This window comes from Notolepis coatsorum (genome assembly GCF_963971535.1).
Source record: "Notolepis coatsorum genome assembly, chromosome: 1".
Lineage (NCBI taxonomy): Eukaryota > Metazoa > Chordata > Actinopteri > Aulopiformes > Paralepididae > Notolepis > Notolepis coatsorum.
Genome location: NC_140165.1, coordinates 65,445,347 through 65,471,554, shown reverse-complemented (window position 1 = coordinate 65,471,554; position 26,208 = coordinate 65,445,347). Strand labels below are relative to the sequence as shown.

At 44.2% G+C, this 26,208-nt stretch overlaps 1 protein-coding gene across 1 annotated transcript in view; it reads left to right on the top strand.

Moving 5' to 3' along the window:
• sh3yl1 (SH3 and SYLF domain containing 1) overlaps positions 1-26,208 on the top strand; it is a 109,749-nt gene that overhangs the window by 52,798 nt on the left and 30,743 nt on the right. Inside the window, exon 5 of the mRNA XM_084312614.1 lies at positions 6,479-6,591. Within this exon, the coding sequence (XP_084168740.1) occupies positions 6,479-6,591 (113 nt within the window). The remainder of the gene's footprint in view (positions 1-6,478; positions 6,592-26,208) is intronic.

The following is a 26,208-nucleotide window of genomic DNA, read 5'->3' as shown; positions in this document are numbered from 1 at the left end:
GTCCTCTGCGAAAGCATGCAATTGGTCCACTGATGGACACATCAGTGTTTGTGTACACAGACTGATGTTTGTCTAGTGTGTTCATTAAACGTGTGAAATCGTCTTTCAAAGTCTCTGTGCCAGTCTTCTTTCGCAGGATGTCAAACGATCCAGAGTGAATGACAATTTTTGTTATTCCTGGTCTGATTAGTGTTGGAAGTTTTTCGGCTAGCTCTTTCACAGTTGTATTGTCTAGACAGATATTTTCTGTGTTTGCCATCTCCACATACCTTGTTATGGAATCTCCAATCAGTATGCAGTCTATTTTCTGTGTGAGGTTAGCATTTTTCTTTCCAACAGTTTTGGGGCCGTTTGTTTTTGGGCTAGGCCTAGTCTGCTGGTTCTTTCCACAGTCCTGTGGCCTTGGTGAAGCCTCGTTAGCCTTCATGTTAACGCTGGTCCCGTACCTTCGGCGTTGGCTACCGCAACGTTCTCGGCGCATGATAGTCTCTTCGCTGTTAGCCGTTCGCTCGGTCTGGGTCGTGTTTGCCAGCCGTGTCGCTAGTGGCTCTGTTTTCCTCGTCGTCTCGTCGTTAGCGTGTGCTTCGCTAGCATTAGCGTGAGCTCCGGCATGCCAGCTGTTTGCTTCGCTAGTGTTAGCGTGAGCTCCGGTATTCTTGCTATTAGCGTCGTTAGCGTGAGCTCCGTTACGCTCGCTGTTTTCTTCGTTAGCGTTGTTAGCTACGCTTCTATGTCTCTTTGCCTTGGGTGTTGATATGCGTGTTTCCGAGAGTAGGTTGAAACTATTTCCTGGCGGTACCGGGGGTGAGGTCCTGGATCGTTTATTTCTCCTTTTATCCTTGTCGGTGATCCACTGCTTTGGTCTAGCTCCTTGGTTGTGCCAAGGACCGTCTTTTGGGTGGTGCTGTTCTGTAGTTACTAGCATAGGCCAGTTCTCAATCATGGTATTGTTGGCTATATTTGTAGTAGCTTAATAAATAGAGTCAATGAGTTGCTCATCCTGCTGTATTTGGTACAGGGTAGAAACCCGAGCCTCCAGCTCTACAATCCTCTTTCTCATCTCCAAGCAATTAGTACATTCTGTGGGAGAGCCGAGTCCCGGCATCTTCCTTTATTTCTTTTCAGGTTAGGCTAAGCTGAAGCTAAGCTAGGTACTTAGCTGGTGGTGGTGGTGGTGATGATGATGATGATGATGGTGGTGGTGGTGGTGATGGTGGTGGTGGTGGTGGTGATGGTGGCACGGGGCAGTTCCGTTGCCCTGGAGCTGTGCTATTATTCACACTGTCGTCTTCCGTCTCGTTAAAACTCAAAATAACAAGGAAAACCTTCCTCGTCTTTCATAAATATCCTTGCCTTCCGACATAGTCCTTTGTGTGTAGCTGATAAGACGGCTCGCTATTCCTCCCACGGAGAATCTTGCTACTCCTTTCGACTGTGGTAAAAAATCTGAATAGATAAGAAGATTCACAGTTCTGGAGAAGTACCATAGGAATTGGGAGTTAACGTACAGAGTAATTAAAGTTGAAAGGGCTGTAATAAATCATTATAATAGCGATAGGCAAAAGCAGCGGAGCGGAGCGACAGTAAAAGCAGCAAAAAAAGTGATGCACTTTACTATAGACTAGAGCCCATTGTGTTGCACTTTACTGTAGACTAGAGCCCATTGTGTTGCACTTTACTGTAGACTAGAGCCCATTGTGTTGCACTTTACTGTAGACTAGAGCCCATTGTGTTGCACTTTACTGTAGACTAGAGCCCATTGTGTTGCACTTTACTGTAGACTAGAGCCCATTGTGATGCACTTTACTGTAGACTGCCTGGTTTTTAACTTGTATTGGTGTAGTGTTCCTCTTGGACTGTGGAATAATTGCCCTCTGGGATGATAATAAAGTTGAACTTCAATTGAACTGTCACTTGTTCATAAGAGAGTCTCGCACTGGGAGAGCGGAGGGTAGAACAGGGTTACAATAACATTCACTCTCCTAAAGCTACTTCTGGTTGGTTGATCTCCCCTGTTCAGCTTGGCGTGGCACAATGGGACCAATTAATGTGGCTCTCGAAGAGCGAAAGCCCCGTCCGTCCGTCCAGCGTGCGTGGCTCGAGGCAAACAAACCTTTTTTGAGTGCAGTTCTGACCTTCAGGTCTGCGCGTTCGCCCAGTGTCGCAAAACCCTGTTAGCTCTTCATTTTAAATCTAGATAACGCATGTTAAATGTTCCGGAACGTCCTTTGGGGACGTGGTTATCTGCAGGCATTAGCCCTGAGAAAATACTGATTGTTTAATCACTTTCTTTCAAAGTCATAATGTACATTTGATTGGAAAAACATGTCCGTTAGCTTAGCTGTGATTTAGAGACCTTTTATTCATATCAAATTAACCTGAGTGGAATTGAATTACTCACCGTCAAAGATGAAAACAAATTCAATAAAAAATAAATTATATTCTCCTTTTGGTTCATTACAATCTACTCAAGCCTAGTAACGGACACACTATCTCTGAGAACATGTAGAAGTGGAGCAATCCTCCACTTCTGTATTTTTAGGCAAATTCTCTGAATTGCTCTCGATGAGCAGGCTGGCACCTTGCATGGATCGCCTCAGCCATCTGTGTGGTGAATGTGTGAGTGAGCGGGTCAAATGTGAGGAACAAATTGTAAAGCGCTTTTGGATAAAAGCACTAATATAAATGCATTTCTATACAAGCTATAATCTGGTGATGGTTGGCTGGACAGACCGTTCTTGTAAATAAGGCCTAAAAAAAAGAATGGTTTGTTTCCGGTTGCCGACCGACCCTGCCGATTTAGGTGCGACCCAATATATTTTATGATTTTCTTTTTAAATAATAAAAAATTAAATAAAAATTAAATTTTAAATTTTAAATTTTTTTTTTTTTTATAAAGTTTCATAGAAATCTTAGTCAAACCTTTAGTATTATGGATATTAAACATGCTGGCAGAGTACATGCATCCATGTTGTTGTGAACATTTTAATTAAATAAAGAAATTCCCTATCCATAGTCGCCGTGGGAAAGAATAAAATAAAAAATAAAATAAAATATAAATTCCCTACCTACCCATGGCCTTAACTGACAACCAGCAGGAAACAAACAATATTTTTTGTTATGCCTAAGGAGAAATGCATTGTAGGTAAGGCTGCACGATTCTTGCTAAAATGTGAATCACGATTTTTCTCTCTAGGAATTGAGATCACTATTCTCTCACACGATTCTTATTTTTTCAATAAAATCATTTATTGCACTCTTTCTTCTAAAACTAAATTTTTTAGCGTTTATCGCTTTTCTGGTCAAGCATGACCGACAGAAACAGGTTGAAAATGGGATGTAGAGCAGGGGAAGACATTCTGAGAAATGACGGCGGGTCCGGGAATCGAACTCGTGTCCCCCAGATCCGTGACGAGCACGGTTTTCCCCGACGCAGAAATAGCGCCGAGATATGCGGTGAGCTATTGCACTCTTTCTTAAACAGACAACATAACTTATATCAAAGTGCTTGACTTAAACTTAAACATACCATATATGAAAGTGCTCGACTTAAACTTAAGTCTCTTGTAACATACAAAATAACTCAAGTCAGTATCGTCATCATTTAAAAAAGTTTAAAAAAATAAAGAAAGAAAATGTATAAAGAGATTTTTTTCGTTTTAAATTTTTTTTTAATCTTTTTCCCCCTCCTTTTTCCTCAGTTTTTCTCCCATCCCAATGTTAGTCGTTATGCCAATTCCCAATCCCCTTCCTGGTCGCTGCACACCTACCCCCTACAGTCGGTCTGGGAGAGTGGAGGCTATCACATGCTTCCTCCGACACATGTGTAGCCAATCAACCGCTTCTTTTCACCTGGCAGTGCGGACTCTCACTGAGAGAGTGTAACGTGTGGAAGGATCACACTACCCCCCTTAGATCCTTTCCTTGCTGAGCAGGCGCCCCGACCGACCTGTAGGAGTCGCTGTTTACAACGACCAGGACCCACCCACCGGCGTTCCCACCCTCTAACACTGCCAATTGTGTTAGTACGACGGCCGGCCAAGCCGGAAGCAACGCCGAGAGCTGGGCTCGATACCAGTATCTCCTGCGTTGGTGGCGAGCGCCTTGCCCACTGCGCCACCCAGCCGCCCATATAAAGAGATTTTAATAAAAAGAAATCGTCATTTAGAAATGAAATTGCATAGGTCTATGAATTGAGATCGCGATTTTTTTCCGATTAATCGTGCAGCCCTAATTGTAGGTCTTGGTCTTTTCGACAGCTATGGTGACAACGAGGAAATAACAAAAAATGACACTGGCCCCTTATCCTTTAATAACCAGGTCGTTTTGACAAACAAAAGAGTATGTGTGGACTAGGGTTACATACCAGAAATTGAGAGTGTGTGTGTGTGTGTGTGCAAATACAATGCTGACTTTTTGTTTTGAAAAGCCGCATGGCGTCATCTCTTAATCTCTAATGCAACCTAAGCTCCGACACGTCTCAGTGTTCAGTGTCCCAGTGACCTGCGGAAATAAACGTCTTAATAAACACACGACACAGTTCTGTCAGCCGCGGTGGGTGGGGCCACTCAACCCCTGTGACCGAGCCCCCTCCTGAGGTGGGCGGGGCCACTTGACCCCTGTGACCTAGCCCCCTCCTGAAGTCACTCAGCCCAGTGTGTGTGTACACTAGGCGGGGGCACCACAGAGTCGATGTATTACCCTTTTTCAACTGCAAATTATGGCCCCAATGGAAAAATGTGTCAAACTCTGCAGTGAAAATATATATACATCATTTGTTGTGTCTGATAAGATAACATTTTCATTTATATCATTACATATTTATTATGTGTTACATCATTTCATTGAGCCGCAATAAACACAACACAAGGATTCAGTATCCCCTGATGACATCACAGGAGGAGATGGTCAAACTCGTTCACTCTCAATAACTGTCAAACTAACTGTAAACAAACTAAACTGTTTAGAACCTTGTATTTGTATAGCCCGCGATCACATGGAATTGCCCCCATGGGCTGTACAAGTCGAAAAGAAACATCACAAAAGACAAAAACCACCATAAAATCCAAATATGCAACACTCCCGGGCTTTCCCCAATGAAAATAAGGAACAACTCACTAAAAACTAAAACAAAAATGTGTAATAAATAGAGCTAAGGACAACAACAAAAAAGAAAGCATAGGAAAACTGAGGGAGAGTGGATCCACGCCTGGGGTAGTCGGAACTGGTTTGAGGTAGAATAGCCGCTGCTGTCGACGCTGTTGGCCACATCAAGGACGGCGCAGGGAGGATCACACCACCTTGACCCTCACACCACCTTGACAGGCCCTGCGGGGGGCGGGACCAGAGAGGCAGGGAGACATATTATTATTATATTATGTGCAAATTAAAATAAAAAATATCTTAAATTAATAAATTTTTGGAGAAGTGCCCCTTTTAACTCATTCAGTGCCAGCTATTCGTCTTGGCCTTGTAGCTAACGTGCCAGGTTTCCATTACATATTTTCACTGTGCGTCACTATGTTTGGAGAGCTATAGCTATGGGGACAATACTATGGTCATTTGACAGTGACTTTCTTCCGTCCAAGATGCAAAAAAGAGAAAAAATGTTCATGCATACGTTCGCGCGTTATCCCGTGGTGAATATAAGTATAATTTCAGAGTGATCCGGGATAATTCCTGGGAAGCAAGTTACAGGGCGCAACGTGAATTCTACTATAAGCGTTGGCGTTTCTTGCCTGGACACGCTACTATTTCCAAATCAAATGTATATAATAGGTATTATGTTTCATCATGAATGCATGAAAGGGGGGGTGGGGGTCGTTTTTTTATGCTTTGATGGCCAGTAACGGCATTCGTGTTGAACACTACAGAAGCTGGATGGATATGAAAACATTGTTGGATCAAGCTGAAATTGATGTCAGATAGTCCTTACCTGTGGTCGGTGGTATTCCAAAAATAATATTCCAATTGTCTGATCGCAATTTCCAGTATTGGTGTCCATCTGGTCCCGGACATAATTTGGCACAACTTATGGATCGAGTGTGCCAGATACGTTTAGAAGTGGTCGGATGAAGCGACTTACTCGGCTCTGTCTAAATATAGCACCCGGAGATATTTTAGTGTAACACAGAGTTAGATATAAGGTTTCAAAGGGTGGGCGACACTGCCATTTGGCAGGATGCGGCCGGTATTGCACTTTGGCGATCTCAAAATCCTTTCCTGGGCAACACCGAGGTCAGTGGATGAATAATGAATAAAAATATCAAATAAAATAAAAAACTACCAAAACCTGAGATATCTCGGGTCTGGCGTCCAACGCATTGGCGAGTTAACCCGAGATATCTCGGGTCTGGCAATTAAAGAGTTACGGTCAGGGTAAGGAGTTAGGGACTGAATGTGAGCATATGGAATGTCCCCACAACACATGGAAACCTGTGTGTGTGTGTGTGTGTGTGTGTCTGTCTGTCTACTGTAGGTGTCGGACATGGTGATCATACTGAACCAGAGGAGTGCAGTGGACGCCTTCACCAAGGGAGGTAACCTGACGCTGGGGGGGAACTGCACCGTCGCTGTGGGCCCCCTGGGGAGGTGAGGATACATACATATACACACATACATATACACATATATATACACATACATACACACATATATACACGCACATATACACACATATACACACATACATACATACATACATACATACATACATACATACATACATACATACATACATACATACATACATACATACATACATACATACATACATATATATACACACACATACATACACACATATACACATACATACACACATATACACACATACATACACACATATATACACACACATATACACACATACATACACATACATACATATATACACACATACATACACACATATACACACATACATACACACACATACATACACATACACACATACATACACACACATACATACACACATATATACACATACATATACACACATACATACACACATATACACACATACATATACATATATACACATACATACACGCATATATACACATACATACACGCATATATACACACACATATACACACATACATACACACATACATACATACATACATACATACATACATACATACATACATACATACATACATACATACATACATACATACATACATACATACATACATACATACATACATATATACACACAGGGGTGTAGCTCCAGATTCTGGGCCCCATGAAAGAACGCATTTTTTTTTGGGCAATTTTTTTATTGATGAAAACGCATAATATGGTTTTTACCTATACATTCGGATCAGCAGTTCAGCACCTGCACTGTTGGTGGGTGAGCCTAGTAAAGGATGTCGCATTGCGTTCATCTTCAATGAATGGACCAATGCAATAGTCTACCAAAGCCCCCCCTCTCTCTATATATATCTCACACACACACACACACACACACACACACACACACACACACACACACACACACACACACACACACACACACACACACACACACACACTTCAGAAACAAACATAGTATCAATGAGAGCATCAATAATACACCTGAGTGATGTCTAGTAAAAAAAAAAAAATTTAATCACATAACCATTTTAGGCCTGATATTTTATATTCTATAATCATATTTCAAATTGTGTCCGGATGGCAGAATTCAGTACTGTATCTACAAAACCTTCTGTTTAATCATCTTCCCTTTATTCATTTGCTTAGATTTTTCAGGTCTGGTAAATTTTAGCATGGTGTTAATAAAAAAATAAAATAATTTAATTTATATTCTCATTTGGTTCATTACAATTTACTCAAGCCTAGTAACAGTATTTCTGACACTGGGAATACATTCCCTGAGATCCATAGATGTCCCTAGAATCAGATACCAAGAACATGCAAATGGACCATTTAAAAAAAATAAGTTTGTAAATGTTTATTCTACGTTATTATTGAATGAATGAGATTTTAAAAAATACAATAATAATTCATAAAAAAAATAATAAAAAATAAATTTAGTTTTGAGTAAATTTTCATAACACGATAATTTGCTGTGTAATTAATTAATCTAATTAACACGATAAACTGACAGCCCTAATATATATATATATATACACACACACATACACACACATATACATAGATATATACGCATACACATGGATACATACACACATACATATACACCAGGGCTGTCCCCGACTAAGGATTTGGATAGTCGACTATGATTGGCCAAAATGTGCCGTTAGTCGGCAAATATAATATAATAATATATATATATTTTTGTATCATTCCATTTGGGCTGTGGGGGGTGCTTAATGTCAGAAGGAGTCGACTGAAGGCTTCTTGTCCTCTGCAAAAGCATGCAATTGGTCCACTGATGGATACATCTTGATATTTGTCTAGTCTAGTGTGTTCATTAGATGGGTGAAATCCTCTTTCAGTGCCTCTGTGCCTGTTTTTGTAGGCAGTTAGCCTCTGGTATGCGTGCCATTAGCGTTAGCCACGCTTCTAGGCCTCTTTTCTTTTGGAAAGAATGATACAAAAAAAAAATATATATATATTTTTTTTATAATTTTTATTTAAAATGTTTTGTATTTGACTAAGAGTCGACTACGGCTCCTGACTAATTGACTAATAGGGGTCAGCCCTAATATACACACATGTATATATACACACACACATAATACAGATGTATGCACATGCATATATACTAGGGGTGTAACGGTACACAGAAGCCACGGTTTGGTACGTACCTCGGTATTGGGGTCACGGTTAGGTACAAGTTCGGTACAACAGATTTTTTTTAAATAATTATAATTATTAATATAATATTTATTATTATAATTTTTTTGTATATATATATTATATTTATGATAATTATTATTATTAAATAGAATAATTTTCTATAGGAAAAGTATGTTTTTTTTTTTTTTTTAATCAGCTGTGCCTGTGAGTCCGGCAATGTATGGGGCTGCGGCACTGCAGATTTACCCTACTCGAGTCCGGCGGGGGAGAATGTTGGTGTGTTTGTTGGTGTGTTTCTTTCCATTGGTTTCATTTGGTTAACATTATTGGGCGAACAAGAAAACGAAATAAAACTGTAAAATTGTAATGACCAATGTAACTGTTCCAATGTAAATGTGCCTTTCTCCGTGCACTTTCGCCCGCTCTGAAGTCGGACTCGGCGTGCCCGGCCACGCGCGCTGTTCTCGCACGGACCTCGCGAGTGCCTGCATGTGTGTGTATTGAGCCGTACTGTATTGTACCCATTCTGCAATCTGTTAATAAAATCTTCAATCAATCAAAACACACACCACATTGAAGCAGACGTAAAATACTTGCACCAAGTTGACTTAGGGTTGCATTTGCTATCGACACTGCACTTCCGCGGTACATGGAGCTTATTGATTGTTGATTGTTGACGAGAGCCTTGACGTAAGTGGTTGTAGCTACAGCTGTGAGGGCGCTGGAGCCATGATCCAATAGACTTTTTTTTTTATACGCCCGAGTCTCCTGAACGCAGAGAGACCACAACCCCAAGTCGATCAGCACCTTCTCGGCCGAGGTATTGTCACTTTTCCGCACCTACTCCCCAACTGGTGCGTGCGCAGATTGCCTATAGTCTCTCTTGCGCCCCCCCCCCCCCCCCCCCCCCCCCGCTCTCTCACATGGTCACGTCTTTATGGAGTGTTGCGGTGGTCTATAGACCTCATGTGGTCACGTCTTTATGGAGTGTTGCGGTGGTCTATAGACCTCTCACATGGTCACGTCTTTATGAAGTGTTGCGGTGGTCTATAGACCTCTCACATGGTCACGTCTTTATGAAGTGTTGCGGTGGTCTATAGACCTCTCACGTGGTCACGTCTTTATGAAGTGTTGCGGTGGTCTATAGACCTCTCACGTGGTCACGTCTTTATGAAGTGTTGCGGTGGTCTATAGACCTCTCACGTGGTCACGTCTTTATGAAGTGTTGCGGTGGTCTATAGACCTCTCACGTGGTCACGTCTTTATGAAGTGTTGCGGTGGTCTATAGACCTCTCACGTGGTCACGTCTTTATGAAGTGTTGCGGTGGTCTATAGACCTCTAACATGGTCACGTCTTTATGAAGTGTTGCGGTGGTCTATAGACCTCTCACGTGGTCACGTCTTTATGAAGTGTTGCGGTGGTCTATAGACCTCTCACGTGGTCACGTTTTTATGAAGTGTTGCGGTGGTCTATAGACCTCTCACATGGTCACGTCTTTATGAAGTGTTGCGGTCGTCTATAGACCTCTCACGTGGTCACGTCTTTATGAAGTGTTGCGGTGGTCTATAGACCTCTCACATGGTCACGTCTTTATGAAGTGTTGCGGTGGTCTATAGACCTCTCACATGGTCACGTATTTTTTTTTTTTTTTTCCACTTTTTCTCCCATTTTCTATATTTTTTCCCATCCCAATTTCGTATCATCCAATTCAACCCTCCCCTGTCACGAACACTGTTTCTTGCCTCCCACAAGCCGGCTGCAATGTGGACTAAGTCATACATAGCACAAGTCCCCTCCGGTACTTGAGGTAACAGCAGTCGCATCTTTTCACCTGTGCAGCTCGATCTCTCAGTGGCGAGCAGTAACGCGTGGGAGGCTCACGCTGCCCCCGACACTTCCTGATTCTACTGCGCAGGCGCACCAACCGACCTGTAGGAGTCGCTGTCCACAACGCCCGATCCCCACCCATCAGTTTCCCACCCCCTAATACGGCCAATGTGTATTAGTATGAACGACCAGCTAAACTGAAAGCAATGTGGAGCGCTGGGCTCGAACAGGCAAGCCCAGCGTCTCCGTCATTCGTGGCGAGCGCCTTGCCAACTACGCCACGTAGCCGCCCCACATGGTCACGTCTTTATGAAGTGTTGCGGTGGTCTATAGACCTCTCACATGGTCACGTCTTTATGACTCTCTGGTGCATGTTTTCCCTCCTATGGCAGATTAACTGTTTAAATTAACTGTATTCTCCTTTCCTGTTTACCGTCAGTTTGTCCTTGATGCCTCATGTGGAGTTAATGGGGTAATTGCGTTTCACCAAAGGATTTTATGTAGTGGTGGGACTCTATTTAAAACATTTAATCGAATTAATTGGAGACTTTATAGTTAATTAATCGAAATTAATCTAATTTCAAACGCATATCAATATTTGATCCGAAAAGCGAATTTTTTTTAATTCAAATGGATTTTGGTATACGAGTGAATCAATGAATATACATTATACATACGTTTAAGGAGCAACATCTTGTTTATTAGCTACTACACAGACCAACAGACAGATTAATGCAATTTTTAACAAAGTGCAGCAATTTTAGGAATTATATATATATATATATATATATATATATATATATATATATATATATATATATATCGCAAAGGACCTTTTCTCTTTTGAAAGGTAACATTCCGAAGTTTCTTACACAATGAAGAAAAATCATTTTGAGTGCTAATGAAATAAAGTAACAGAGGTTTGAACACACTGAAGTAAAAGTTGTGTGTACTCTGTTTAGTGATTACCAGATGCCTGTTTTTAAGTTCCAGCTGAGAGGTAGGAGCTGGAAAACATAACTGTTCCATAGCCTGAAGTCTTATAGTTATACAGGTCCAAGGTTTATAAAAATCCCTGGAAAATTAGTATTTCAAAAAGGTGTATCGCAATAATTCAGCGTGATTATCCAAAATGGCCGTCCACTGCCTTTATTTCACCTCTCGAGTCAAAACAAAGGACTTCGTCTTCTTGTGTCACCTTCCCCCACTCTGAGCGCCCGTCTGGAAACGCTCCATGGCTACAACGGTGGTCAATCTTTTTCGCCATCAGCGGTGACTGGTCACTGGTCAGTTCAGGACCATTCACAACTGGACGTGGTCACTCGTCCGAACGGCTTGTCAAATGAAGCTCACCCTGATGTTTCGTCTTCTACAGTAACTCGAGACCCGAAGCACGCAATAGGTTGAATGGGGTGACGATCGAACGGCGGAAAATTCAACTTTCCAACAATAGGGGAGATCTATTAATACTCCATTCATCTTCTTAGAGCTACAGAATCCACAGATTAAGCTAGGAGAGATCTATTAATACTCTATTCATCTTGCTAGAGTTGCAGGAGATTCTGGAGACTATGTGAGAAAATATGTGACCCGTGACTATTGTGGATTGTTTTAATGGGAAACTAGCACTAAGCATTGGGCTGTGCTTTGGAACATCCATTTATTGGCTCATTCTTCCAAACTCACAAAAAAGGGACAAGAACCAGTGATTCATTTTCAGTTCTCATATCAATAATGTTGTTTTGTGTTTATTTATTTACATTCAAGTTTGGAATTCAATTGCAAACAGCAAAAAACTGGTCTAGTCCTGATGCAATTTCCAAATCACAGGAGGCTACAATGTTTGATGAGGGGGAAATGTTGCCTCTTTTTGACGCTTTCTTTCTCTGGTTTCGAATCCAACCATTGAGCACCAAACCCGAGATTTCTCTGGTTTTTATCCTTTTCTCTTTTTTTCAATGTTCCCATTCTAAACACTCGTGCGGACCTGCCTGTGTCTCCCTGGCACCGCTGCCTACGTTAAAATTGCAATGACGATCGAATCCCGACAGGTGGCAGTATCACCTACCTTTTGAACTGGGTCTCTCAGTGCCTCTGTGCCTCGGGCTGCAGGAATCCCCTCCCCCTCAAAGTAAGGCAGCACACAGCCATCTGTCGGAGATTTGCTCGCCTGAAACCGTTAGGTTATGACTATAACCAAGTTCTGTTAGTATAGCGACGCTCGGCATCGCTCTCTGCACTATCTCGCATATGTGCACGCGCACTGAATAAAGACCACAAATGTACCTTTAATCCCAATATTCGTCTGACCACACCCCTATCAGCTTACCCATATAAGCAGGGGTGGGGCCACCCACTCGCCTCCTTCCCAAGCTTTCGCCACAAGGCGAGGTCAAAGGCTGCAGCGGCGTCGGATGCCGAGCGTCGCTATACTAACAGAACTTGGTTATAGTCATAACCTAACGTTCTGTATCGTATACGCTCTCGCTCGGCATCGCTCTCTGCACAAGGGAGGCCGAGCGAGAGCCAACGGCCGACAAATACACCCCGCTGACAGCCCCCCACAACCATCAGAACAGGGAGGGCCGAGCCCCCCCGACCCACCCTAATGGAGGGCACCCCCCCTATTAGGGGCTTCACGGGAGGGCGACGGACCCGACCGTGCGAAGAGGCACTCAAGCAACTCAACGCACAGGGTGAGCAGACCGTGGCTTGACCCCACGACTACACACACGCACAACCCGCATGCCACCCGGGAACGAATGGAGGAACAACCTCGTTACTGCCCCCAGAATCACAGGGTCAAGGGCAAACCCAACCCCGTGGCAAGGCCGTAGCAGCGGAGCGCGAAGGAAGACCCAGACACACCAAAAGGACTGGACTCCCTGGAATGGGGGCCCGGAGAAGTCCATGATGCCAGCATCAAGACCCCACCAGGTGGGCACGTAGTGCCCCGCCCCCCACATCGCCAGCGTATTCGGACAAAGGCCCCTCAGCCGAGCGGGCCCCGTCCCCCCAATAGTACACCGCCTGGCACACTGACCCTGCAACAGGCAGTCAGCATGGCCGTAAGCACACAAAAAAGGTTAACCAACGGAAGCAGGCAGCGCACCGGGGAAAAACCAGGCAACAGGCTATTAACCCTAGCCTGGAGACTGCGGACGAGACAGGCGCCAGAGGGGACAGCTGAACACAGCCGCCCCGGCGGAAGGAGCGTAAGCTGGCGGTGTTGCATGACCAAGCCTCCATTTAAAAACCCCCACCCAGAGGGGTCGAGGCAGAGAAGGCTGACACGATTGGCAGACGTCATGAACGTGCAGGGGCACCCTCAACCGGTGAACCCGGGAGTTGACACTGCACCAACACACCAGGGAATCAACCACCTTGGTGTTACCCAATGCGGCGGTTGTTCCTATAACCCCTCAAGAAAAAACTCAAACACACCTGCGGGTATACACCGGCTATACCGCAGTACAAGTGTTTCAGTTTCCAAAAAAGGGTTAACCCAGGCCTACGGGTCGACGAAACATTACTTCGGGCCTGGCGGTACGGGAAGCACAGGGTCACCAGAGGAGGTCAAAAACCACCCCCACAGGCCCCTCTACGCCATGCGTGAGAGAGGAGCGAAAAAGAATGGAGAACCAACCCCTAAGCACACCGTACTTGGTATTCCCAGGCGGTCTCCCAACCAAGTACTAACCAGGACCAACCTGTGTAGCGGCCGAGATCCGACGAGACCGAGCGCGTACAGAATGGCATGGCCGTAAGCCATTACGACAGTGCTGAGTAAAAAACGTACCCAACCAGGGTCTCCATAGCGCTTAACCCTGTGACACCCGGACCGACCTGGCATTTTTCCCCCTGAAAAAAGCCCAAGTCCCTCAGGGTACCAGAACAGCAGATCTGCATCCCCGGCGGACAACGGGTTCAACTGATCCGGACCAGCGTGACCAGAACCAGTCCCGTGCCCTAACCACGCCGACATGCCTACTCCAGGAGAAAGGGCAGATATGCGTGTCGATCTTAACATGAAAAGAAGGCGCCAGCCAGACGTTCGGGCGAACCGCGCCTGGTGGCCCACCCCAAGGGCGTGAGACCCCTCTACATATGTTCAGATCCATTCCGTCATCATCCCCCAGACATGAACGAGAATCCGTCGAAAACCATCCCAGGTCGTGGGATTTGGTCGTCGGAAGAGGAAAAACCCCCATCTCAGTTGCTTCATAAAAACGCCGTTTTAACCACAAGCAACCAAGGCGCGCCAGTCAGTCGCCTGTTTACAGCGAGCTAGCACTATACGTGCGTCGGGACACACCCCCATCAATGAACAGGCTATTTAGACCTGTCATTGAATCCCCAAGGCGCCCAGGGGAACGACAAGAGGGGTGTGACACTTCCTAACTCCAACACTTTTTGAATAGAAAAGAAGGAAACATCAACAGTATGTATCCCAGTCTACACAGCCGGGGGTAAACATTTTTCACATTTTTACATCCCACCACCCTCCCATAGGAAGGAGACGGGGATCCCCAGAGAGACTTCCCACGCAAGCTGTACAGATTGAAAAGAATATATTGCACCTTGAGCCATGTAAAAAACTGGTTTTAGGGCTCTCCGGGGAAGAGGCACTGAACCCATACACACTCAATAATCGAATTGAATCGAATACACATACAATAGAATAGGACACCTTCCAGAGGGTCCACTCACTTTGACAATCTGAGGAGGAAGGCTCTGTACTCTGATGGAGGCTCCCTCACATGGAAGAAGGAGTCCGAACTCACAGAAGGCCCGAATAGGCGCTTGGTGAGGAGGAGCCCTGACCACCCCCCTGAAACAGATCCATCACATGGACCTGAACAGCACACGAAAGTCCTACCAACAGAGACGCACACGGTGACGTACTCTACGGCGGGGGAATTCCTGCGGTGCACACGCCCAATATACCAGGCCGTGGGACCAGGAAACTCAGGCCTAGCTAAGCACACACGACAGCGACCAAACAACCTTTTCGTTTAGGAAAATAAAGTTTCTCCAGCAGTTTTAGCACAACCTCAGCAATCAAGCTAAGGGTTACATCGCATCCCTACCACACAAAAGACACAATTAGTGCACAACATGTCTGATAGGAGGATGAAAAAGTCCCCAGGGAACCGGGGGGAAACACAATCCTCTTATTTGACCCTCAATACGGCCAGTTAAAACAGGAAAACCTGTTAATGTGTGAACACACTGTTCATTGTCATCACAGGCTGAGAAAAGAACATTATTTTACTCACTTGTCACTAAGCATAGCTTTATAGGTTAGTTACCTTAGTTGTGAGTACACGGTACATATAACACCATGATGTTTCTCACACAACAACCAGATCATTACATCTGTAACAACAACCCGATTTGCACGGAGAAGCTAACTGCCAGTGACAAAAACAGCTCACACATAACTCGCGTCGTATCCTAAATGCATTGCAGCAACACACGTTTTGGGAAAAACATCGTTATTCACAAAACATTTAGAAAAGTAAAACCAGAAGACGTGTTATAAGGTCTGGTCAAACCTTGTCCTACCCGGAACGTAGATCAGCGAAGTGCAGACTCGAGACCCCGTAGACAACACAGCCGATCCTGTGTTGCTCGAACTGGGCAGCGTCGTCGCTCCAACCAGTCACTACAGTCCTCTTTGTTGACGCAGTCCCCGTCCAGGCTCAGGGCAGGGTCGACGAAACATCCCCTGTCAAGGATGACGTCGTAGTCAAGAGTGTAAAACATGTTAAAATCAAAGCACGTTCAACAGAGTAGCATTAAGCTAACGGCCGCTCCAACCGTTCGGGCGCTACTGCCCCTGCTCGCGAGACGCCGAGCTAACGGCGCACGCGACCAGAAGCGCTCGCGGCGGCGCGCGAGGAGCTAAAGCTACCCCGCGCCAGGCCTTGGCCTACAGCAGCAAGCTAACGTTACCTAGTGATCACGACATGCTAGCGCCGCAGCTAACAGCTGACTGGCTAACAGTAGGCCCACCTAAGTAGGCCATGCAGCGATCCCAGCAGGCTAACGCAGCAGCTAACAGCTGACTGGCTAACCGTAAGCTAAGCAGCTATCACCTGAACATGTATACAATGACATAACACTCACCCAGACAGGCCGCCGTTCTGAACCTCTCCTCACTTTTTAAGAGAAAAGAGAAACAAGATGTCAACACTGCTTTACAACGGTGATTTTACCAACACCCGACGGAATCAGCACAATACCAAACTGGCCTGTGTAGCTGACTTGAACATGGATCTGCCGCTATCGCACATCCATGCACATATCTCCTCGTGAAGGAATACTCTCATTTGGATATGAAAGAAGGGGCTTAACACGGGACAGAGAGAATCCACTCGTCCAGAACACACAGGGATCACCAGTGTTAATGGTCGCGGCCCACTAGTTAAAACTACAATGGTCTTCAGACCAAGGCCTTCTGTCGCCTAGGTGGCTGAACAAAGGACCCTAGCCTGGGGCCGGTTTCCATAAACATTGTCAAGTAGCCCCCATAGCACTAACAGACAAGTGAAGCCCACCAGCAACAGTACTCACCCAACCTGAAACCCACCGCTTCTCACAACAGCGGCGCGTCCGACAGTTCAGCTGTGGCCTGACAGGTTTCACCCCAACAAACACAGCAAGGAACTGCAGTTGAGAAGCATGCAGCGGCGTGCTCCCAATACAAAAACCGGTGGAGGGTTTTTAGAATGATCATCATCTTCCAGACACTCCAGTACGAAGACAATATCGCCGTATTTTCTCGAAAATAGTGAGAGAGAAAATAAAGATATGATGTCAACGTATCCTTGTTTCCCAAAGCTGCTCCTAATCCTTTCCATCATGGTGTCAAGTGTGGGGATCTACCGAGGCACTTCTTCCTTGTGGTGAAAGCGAGAAGGAGGCGAGTGGGTTGCCCCACCCCTGCTTATATGGGTAAGCTGATAGGGGTGTGGTCAGACGAATATTGGGATTAAAGGTACATTTGTGGTCTTTATTCAGTGCGCGTGCACATATGCGAGATAGTGCAGAGAGCGATGCCGAGCGAGAGCGTATACGATACAGAACTATTGTTTCCCGTATTCTAGCCAGGCCCAATGCACACCAGTAATGGTGATCGCGATGGAACTACTGGGATTATTCATTTTGGAGTACCTTCTGACTAAGGTAAGGTCTATTTTAGGTCTATTTTACCGAACCTAAAACATGCTTTTGTATTGATCACAGCGTCGTATTTTACCGAACCTAAAACATGCTTTTGGTAATGATCGCAGCTTCGTAAAACGCACAAACAAAAGTATGTAGAAATGAACTGGTTAGTCAGTGTTGGACTATAAATAGTGCCTGTCAAATGAGCCATACTATTGTCTCCATAGCTATAATATAGAATATATGATGGGTCCGCAAACATCGTGAAAATGGTCAATAACGCTGGCGCCAGGGATTAAAGATGGGAAAACAGCGTGGCAGTCAATGAGTTAACCCTTTCACTGCCACACTACCAAACGGTTAACCCTTTCACTGCGACAATGCACAGAAGGTTAACCCTTTCACTGCCACACGACAGCCGGTTAACCCCTGTGATAGTAAAGGGTTAACCTTCTGTCTGTGGCAATGAAAGGGTTAAACATGGTGTCAAAAACAGCATTGTAAATGAAGCACTGAAGTGGAGCTGCAGGGTTGCCCCCGCCTACCAACCGTCTTCTGCAGAGAAAACGTGTGTGTGTGTGTGTGTGTGTGTGTGTGTGTGTGTGTGTGTGTGTGTGTGTGTGTGTGTGTGTGTGTGTGTGTGTGTGTGTGTGTGTGTGTGTGTGTGTGTGTGTGAGTGTGAGTGTGTGTGTGTGTGTGAACTGTGGTGAGTGAGTGTATGTGAACTGTGGTGAGTGAATGTGGTGTGTGTGTGTGGGGTGGAGTGTGTGTGTGAATGCGCACTTTGCCCACTTTGCCAACCTAGGATGGCTTAGAGTAGACGACAAGAGTACAGCAACTTGTAATGGGCCTGGTCTACAAGATACACTACACGACTAAGGTACCCATGTACATGTCAAAATACTTCCCAAAGGTCAGTGAATACCACGACCACAACACCAGAGGGAGCTCCACAAATCATGTTAAACCCAGATTCGGCTCAAACAAGGGACTAAACACATTTCGCAATTATGCCACATCAATGTGCTCCCTACCCAAAGCTGTAAAGGAATGTGAATCACTACCCACTTTCAAAAACACTCTCAAAAAACACCTACGGGAGACTGCAATTCGAAACTGGCCCCTGTAAATGTCCTAACCCAACCCCCTCCAATGTACAGTTACCCCCCCCCCCAACCCCACCTACCCAACCTCCTCCAATATACAGTTTCTTCCCCCTCATGAATGAATGAAAATTTTATTTAACTGATTGCAGAATGGGTACAATACAGTACGGCTCAATACACACAATTGTTAAGGGGATGCAGACCAGAGAAAGACGTTTGTCTTGTTTACATCAGGGTCCCCCATTTTCAATTCATAGTGACATTTATGACATACACAACATATATGACATCATGACATTTATGTCATAGGGACATACATGACATACAGGTATATAGTACTGTTACATTTGTGACATATATGATATGCAAATATACAGTACTGTTACCCATAGATCCTGACAGAGAGTATATACATATGATGGGGATGAGACTGTACATTAGGAGGGGGTGGGTGGGCGGGTGGGAGAGAAATATACATACGGTGGGGAGAGAATATATACATACGGTGGGGAGGGGACTGTATTCGGTGGGGGTGGGTGGGTTTGGGACATTTACGGTGGCCAGTTTCGAATTGCAGCCTCCCGTAGGTGCTCTTTAAGAGCGGTTTTGAATGTGGGTAGGGATTCACATTCCTTTACAGCTTTGGGTAGGGCATTCCACATTGTTGTGGCATAATTGCGAAACGTGTTTAGTCCCTTGTTTGAGCCGAATCTGAGTTTAACATGATTTGTTGAGCTTCCTCTGGTGTTGTGATCGTGGTATTCACTGACCTTTGGGAAGTATTTTGACATGTACATGGGTACCTTAGTGGTGTAGTGTATCTTGTAGACCAGGCCCATTGCAAGTTGCTGTACTCTGTCGTCTACTCTAAGCCATCCTAGGTTGTCAAAGTGGGCAGGGGTGAGGTGGGTTCTAGGAGTAAGGTCAAGTAGTAGTCTGACCAGTTTGTTTTGTGATGTTTGTAATCTTGTTTTTAGCGCCTTTGAGGTGCTTTGGTACCATGTTGTGCACGCATAGTCGTAGTACCCTTGAATGAGTGCTCCTGCCAGAGACGGGTGGGGTCAAATACTCTTTTTAGACTATTTTTGTACTCATAAACAGTACTGTATATTTGTAGATCTAGTATGTCATAAATGTCTAGATGCAACAGTACTGTCTATCTGTATGTCATGTATGTCATAAATGTCACTATGAATTGAAAATGGGGGACCCTGATGTAAACAAGACGAAAGTCTTTCTCTGGTCTGCATTCCCTTAACAATTGTGTGTATTGAGCCGTACTGTACTGTACCCATTCTGCAATCTGTTAATAAAGTTATCAATCAATCAATTTCAATGTGAGTGAATGTGGTGTGTGTATCTGGTGTGTGTGTGAGTGAATGTGAGGCATAAGTTGCAAAGCGCTTTGGATAAAAGCTGTTATATAAATGCAATCCATTCACCATTTACCACCAGTAGCTACTTTTCTACGCTGCCATTTGTGCCGAGTTCAAACTGGAAGTCTCCCACACACTGTGGGCACACACTCACACTCACACTCATGCACACGCAAAAACAGAAGGCCAAATGGTTTATTTTAAAACATACTAAAACACACACACACTGGTTCCCGGCCATCCCTCCCCTCATCTGTAAAAAACATGTGCACACACTCTCACACACTCTCACACACTCTCTCACACACACACACACACACACACACACACACACACACACACACACACACACACACACACGCATACACACAGGGCTAAATGGTTTTCTCAGCCAGTGATGGCGTGCTGAGAGGGAAAAGTCGTTAATGTGTGTTGAAAGAAGTGAGAGTAGTTAACGTTTTATAGACGAGGTGTGTGTGTGTGTAGGTGTAGACAATTGCCCATTGCGGGGGGGGGGGGGGGGGGGGGGAGGAGGTTTGGGTGAAGTGGCTTGGAATGTGTGTGTGTGTGTGTGTGTGTGTGTGTGCGCGTGCACATGTTGGCACAGGTTAATTGTTGTTTATGAGTAGGAGATGGAATGATGCCTTAAGGAGAAACAAATACACACACACACGCTACGTACATACACACACACGCACACACGGTACCTTTATATAGAATTTCATAACAACTCAATGGCAATTAAAGATTGTCAACATCAAAAGCCTGAAGCTGGATGCGTGTGTCTGGGTGTCTATCTACTGTTAATTTTAGCAGCAGCAGCACAGAGCCGTTGGAAGGGGGGAGGGTACAGGTCCTGACGTGTGCGTGCATGCAGGTGTGTGTGAGGGCTGCCGCCCCTCCCCCCCGAATTCCTCGTCTTGGGCTTCGGAGATTCAGCGCCAGTTATGTTTGAAATATTTAACGTCTTCATCCCATGCTGTCATTAGGCTTCATCATAATGGTGATTATTATGCTGTTGAGGGACACCACAGTCTGACTTCAGTTCCTCCTCGTTGACATTTAATTGGCTACAAAATGTGCAATAATGTCCAATTAAATAAACGACAGCCTGCCCTAGTCTATAAAAACGAAACCGCTTGTAGGCGTAATGAAGAAGAGAGAGCCTGTGGAGCCCGTGAAATAAAATATAGAAAATGGGAACCATAAATTGTTGACGGCAGTAGTAATGTCCTATTATACAGGACTAATAATGAAAGTGAAATAGTCTCTTTATACAGGACTAATGAAAGTGAAATAGTCTCTGTATACAGGACTAATGAAAGTGAAATAGTCTCTGTATACAGGATTAATGAAAGTGAAATAGTCTCTTTATACAGGACTAATGAAAGGGAAATACGTCTTTATACAGGACTAATAATGAAAGTGAAATAGTCTCTTTATACAGGACTAATGAAAGTGAAATAGTCTCTTTATACAGGACTAATGAAAATGAAATAGTCTCTATACAGGACTAATAATGAAAGTGAAATAGTATCTTTATCCAGGACTAATGCAAGTGAAATAGTCTCTTTATACAGGACTAATGAACGTGAAATAGTATCTTTATACAGGACTAATGGAAGTGAAATAGTCTCTTTATACAGGACTAATGAAAGTGAAATAGTATCTTTATACAGGACTAATGAAAGTGAAATTGTATCTTTATACAGGACTAATGAAAGTGAAATAGTATCTTTATTAGAGGTGGGCATAGATACATTTTTTTAATCTAGATTAATCTATCTGAAATCCTGGATTTAATCTAGATTAATCTAGATTAAAATGGCTCAAAATAAAAATCTGTCAAAATATGTGTGTTCTACCCAAATAATGACCAGAAGTAAGTCCTTACTTTTTCTTTCATCATGTTTCTCAGGCCAGGTGGCCCATTACACCATGAGCCCATCTCCCGTTTCCAAAATGCATTACAGACTGTTTGAAAAAGCTGTTTTGCTATGATAATTGGTAATGAAATATCAAAATAATGTTCAATAAGATGTACTTGTGTTTAATAAGTTGTTTTATTCAGAAGTTAACACAAATAAATAATATTACCAGTAAGTATCTAGCACACTCTCAGGAGCAAAACAGAAAGAAGCATTTCAAACTTGAACTATGTGACATGGCTTGACTCAATCAGTCCAATCTCTATTTCTCCTTCTTGCACCAGTCACTCAGGCAGACCAGCTTGTGTTATGTAGCGGTGTCTACTTATAGTGCCTATAATATTTTTCCCGTTGGGTGCCAAACCCTGCCAATGCAAATCAACTGCTCCAGTGGAGTTGCTCAGTGGCCAATGGTGTCAACTGTGGTTGTACTGGGCAGCTCCCAGGTGTGAATGGAACTGTGTGAATGTGAAGCAGGGCGTTCCTGAAAAAGAGCATCTGTGCTCAGCGAACCTACCCTGGGTAAATAAAAGTAAAAAAATGCAAAATGCAATTTTTTTTAATTTTTTTAATTTTTTTTTTAACTGCGTCAATTATATTATCGCGCAATACTAGTATCGCGTTAACGCAGCACGTTAACGCCGTTAACGGCCCAGCTCTAATCTTTATACAGGACTAATAAAAGTGAAATAGTCTCTTTATACAGGACTAATGAAATAGTCTCTTTATACAGGACTAATGAAAGTGAAATAGTCTCTTTATACAGGACTATTGAAAGTGAAAGTCTCTTTATACAGGACTAATGAAAGTGAAAGTCTCTTTATACAGGACTAATGAAAGTGAAATCGTCTCTTTATACGGTCATGGTTTCTCCATAGACCTGTTTGCCGCCGACATCATGACAAATATGCACGCGCAGACCCGATGCAGGAAGGAAGGAACGTAATCCTGGTCAGAACAACAGGGCAGACTACAATATATTTGCACCGGTTAGCCATGCTAGCGATCTAAACAATTAATCCATGCCATGCTAGATATGTAAAAGATGAAAGACTCACACTCACAGCCATGCTGATTTGGCAAAATGACATCCAGACGTTTTTCGTTTGTCATGGTTTCTCCATAGAGCTAGCCATCAACACTGAGGAAGGAACATAATTGTTCCGAAACATGTTTGTTTCAGGCTGCCATTAAACAACCAAAATCTGTGAGTGCTGGTCCAAGCGTATTGCTTTCTTTTTCTATTATACTCCACGGGATTACAGCACCCAGTGTTATATTTTGTGAGCGCAGTCTATCTTGACTTCTCCATAGAGCTCCATTATACTTTTAGTCAGGAGAGGGTCATGGTTTCTCCATAGAGCTCCATTATACTTTTAGTCAGGGGAGTGCCATGGATTCGCCGGTATATTTAAATGGTGCATTTATATAGCGCTTTTATTATTTTTGTTCCTCACATTCACCCATTCACACACCAACGGCAGAGGCAACCATGCAAGGTGCCAACCTGCTCATCCGGAGCAGTTAGGGGTTAAGTGGCTTGCTCAAGGACACATCCAGACGACCCCTCTACCCCCTGAGCCACTGTTGCCCAGACACAGTTTATAAACAGGAAACCCGTCTTCGGGTAGATGGGTTTTCTGAAAGTTCTAAATATCCTTGTTTTATAAGAACTGATGAATAATAATAATCATCATAATCATAATGAATAATGTTGGGTTATTATTTCCTATTCCTATTATTGGAGGGGCAAAAAAAGAACAAAAAGAATGTGAACTGATTTTGGTGTCTGTTACCATGACAACTGTTGACGCTTCGAAGCATTCTAGTGTATGTGTGTGTGTGATGACAGGTTAGGGCTGGTATGTGTCGGATGTTTGACACCTTAGGTGACATTTGGAAAATGAACAACAATGTGATCAAGTGGAATCTGGTCCAAGTCTGATCACATAACATATTTGTCCGTCTGTCCCTCCTTCCTTCTGTCTGTCTGTCTATCTGTCTATCTGTCTTTCTGTCTTTCTGTCTGTCTGTCTGTCTGTCTGTCTGTCTGTCTGTCTGTCTGTCTGTCTGTCTGTCTGTCTGTCTGTCTGTCTGTCTGTCTGTCTGTCTGTCTGTCTGTCTGTCTGTCTGTCTGTCTGTCTGTCTGTCTGTCTGTCTGTCTGTCCCTCCCTCTGTCTGTGTGTCTGTCTGTCCCTCCCTCCCTCTATCTGTCTGTCTGTCCCTCCCTCTGTCTGTCTGTCCGTCCCTCTGGCTGTATGTCTGTGTCCCTCCCTCTGTCTGTCTGTCCCTCCCTCTGTCTGTCTGTCCCTCCCTCTGTCTGTCTGTCTGACCCTATCTATTCACCCCCCCGCATCTTATCTGTTTACCTGTATAGCCATCTATCTCTCTTTTTGTCTTTCTCATACTCTATTTGTCTGTCTTTCTATCCACCCGTCTGTCTGTCTGTTAGAGTAATCAGTCAGCCTGTCTGTCTGTTTGTCTCTTAACCCTTTCACTGCCACACTACAGAAGGTTAACCCTTTACTATCACACTACCGATGGTTACCGTCGGTAGTGTGATAGTAAAGGGTTAACCTTCTGTAGTGTGGCAGTGAAAGGGTTAACCTTCTGTGTATTGTCGCAGTGAAAGGGTTAACCGTTTGGTAGTGTGGCAGTGAAAGGGTTAACGCTCCTGACCCGGAGTTAACATGTGGTAGCCGGACTCAGGTTGGGTTCCCTCTTACTATTGGCTTCTCACTGCAGAGAGTCAACAGTAAACGGCTGCTTGACAGTTGATTGATGGCTTTGTGATTAGTCTACCAAGGATGTCTGTTGGTGGAGTGATATGGTTGCCATGACAGCATAATAATATTAAGATATGATATTCCTTTATTGATCCCCCTGGAGATATCCGGGCGTCATAGCAGCATGGGGGGGGGGTACAGGTATGGGCAGGGTAATAGTTGAAAGACATGGAGACAAGACAGTATAAGACAATATAGGCAATAAAATGTTATCTAAATATAAAAATGAGAAAAATACACGGTGTAAACATTATAATTAGCGCGGCGGCCGGGTAGCACAGCGGACTAAGCGTCTGTCTACCACCACAGAGAGACTGGTATCGAATCCGGCTGTCAGCGGTACCTCCGGCTTGGCCGGTCGTCATACTGGCACAATTGGCGGTGTCAGTGGGAGGGAAGTCGAGGGGTGGTAATCTGGTCGTTGTAAACAGCGACTCCTACAGGTCGGTCTGGGCGCCTGCACAGTGAGGGAGGGAAATGGTGGAGGTAGTGTGACGTCCCACGCGTTACACCTCAACAATGAGAGTCCTTGCTGCCAGGTGAAAAGAGGCTGCTGGCTGTCTCCTATGTATCTGAGGAAGCATGTGATAGACTTCAGGGCTCCCTAGACCGACCAGTGGGGGGCACATGCGCTCAACGACCAGGAAGGGGAGGGGGGAATTGGCATAACGACTAAATTGGGATGGGAGGAAAATACAGAAAAATAGGAGGAGAAAAAGTGGATAAAAAAAAAACATTATAATTAACTGAATATAAAAAAAGAAAAACACTATGGTGGCGCTGCCACGTCATAGCAGTCTCCTCTCCTCAGGAACGTGGAGGCAGACGTGGCTGTCTGACCCTTCCTTCTCTTATAGTGTCCTCTCCTCTCCCCAAGAACGTGGAGGCAGACGTGACTGTCTGACCCTTCCTTCTCTTATAGTGTCCTCTGCTGCATTTACAGTAGATTCACTTTTAAAACACATTGGTTGCCAGCCGGATATGGCGATTTATCGTTTGGATGCCACCACGTTAATGAATGGGAGGACAAGCACATTTGCGAATGCATAAACTATATCTTAAATTATGGCTATGTGTCTAATACACCCGTCGCTTATCAATGACTTGCTTGCAGTCAACATGTACGAAACGGATTGTTTTTTCATCAGTACATTTCCGTTTTATACCGTTTTGAATACGAGTATAGTTTAGGAGAGTTCTAGTAATTTCAGAGAAATTCCGCGAAAATAGCCATTTAC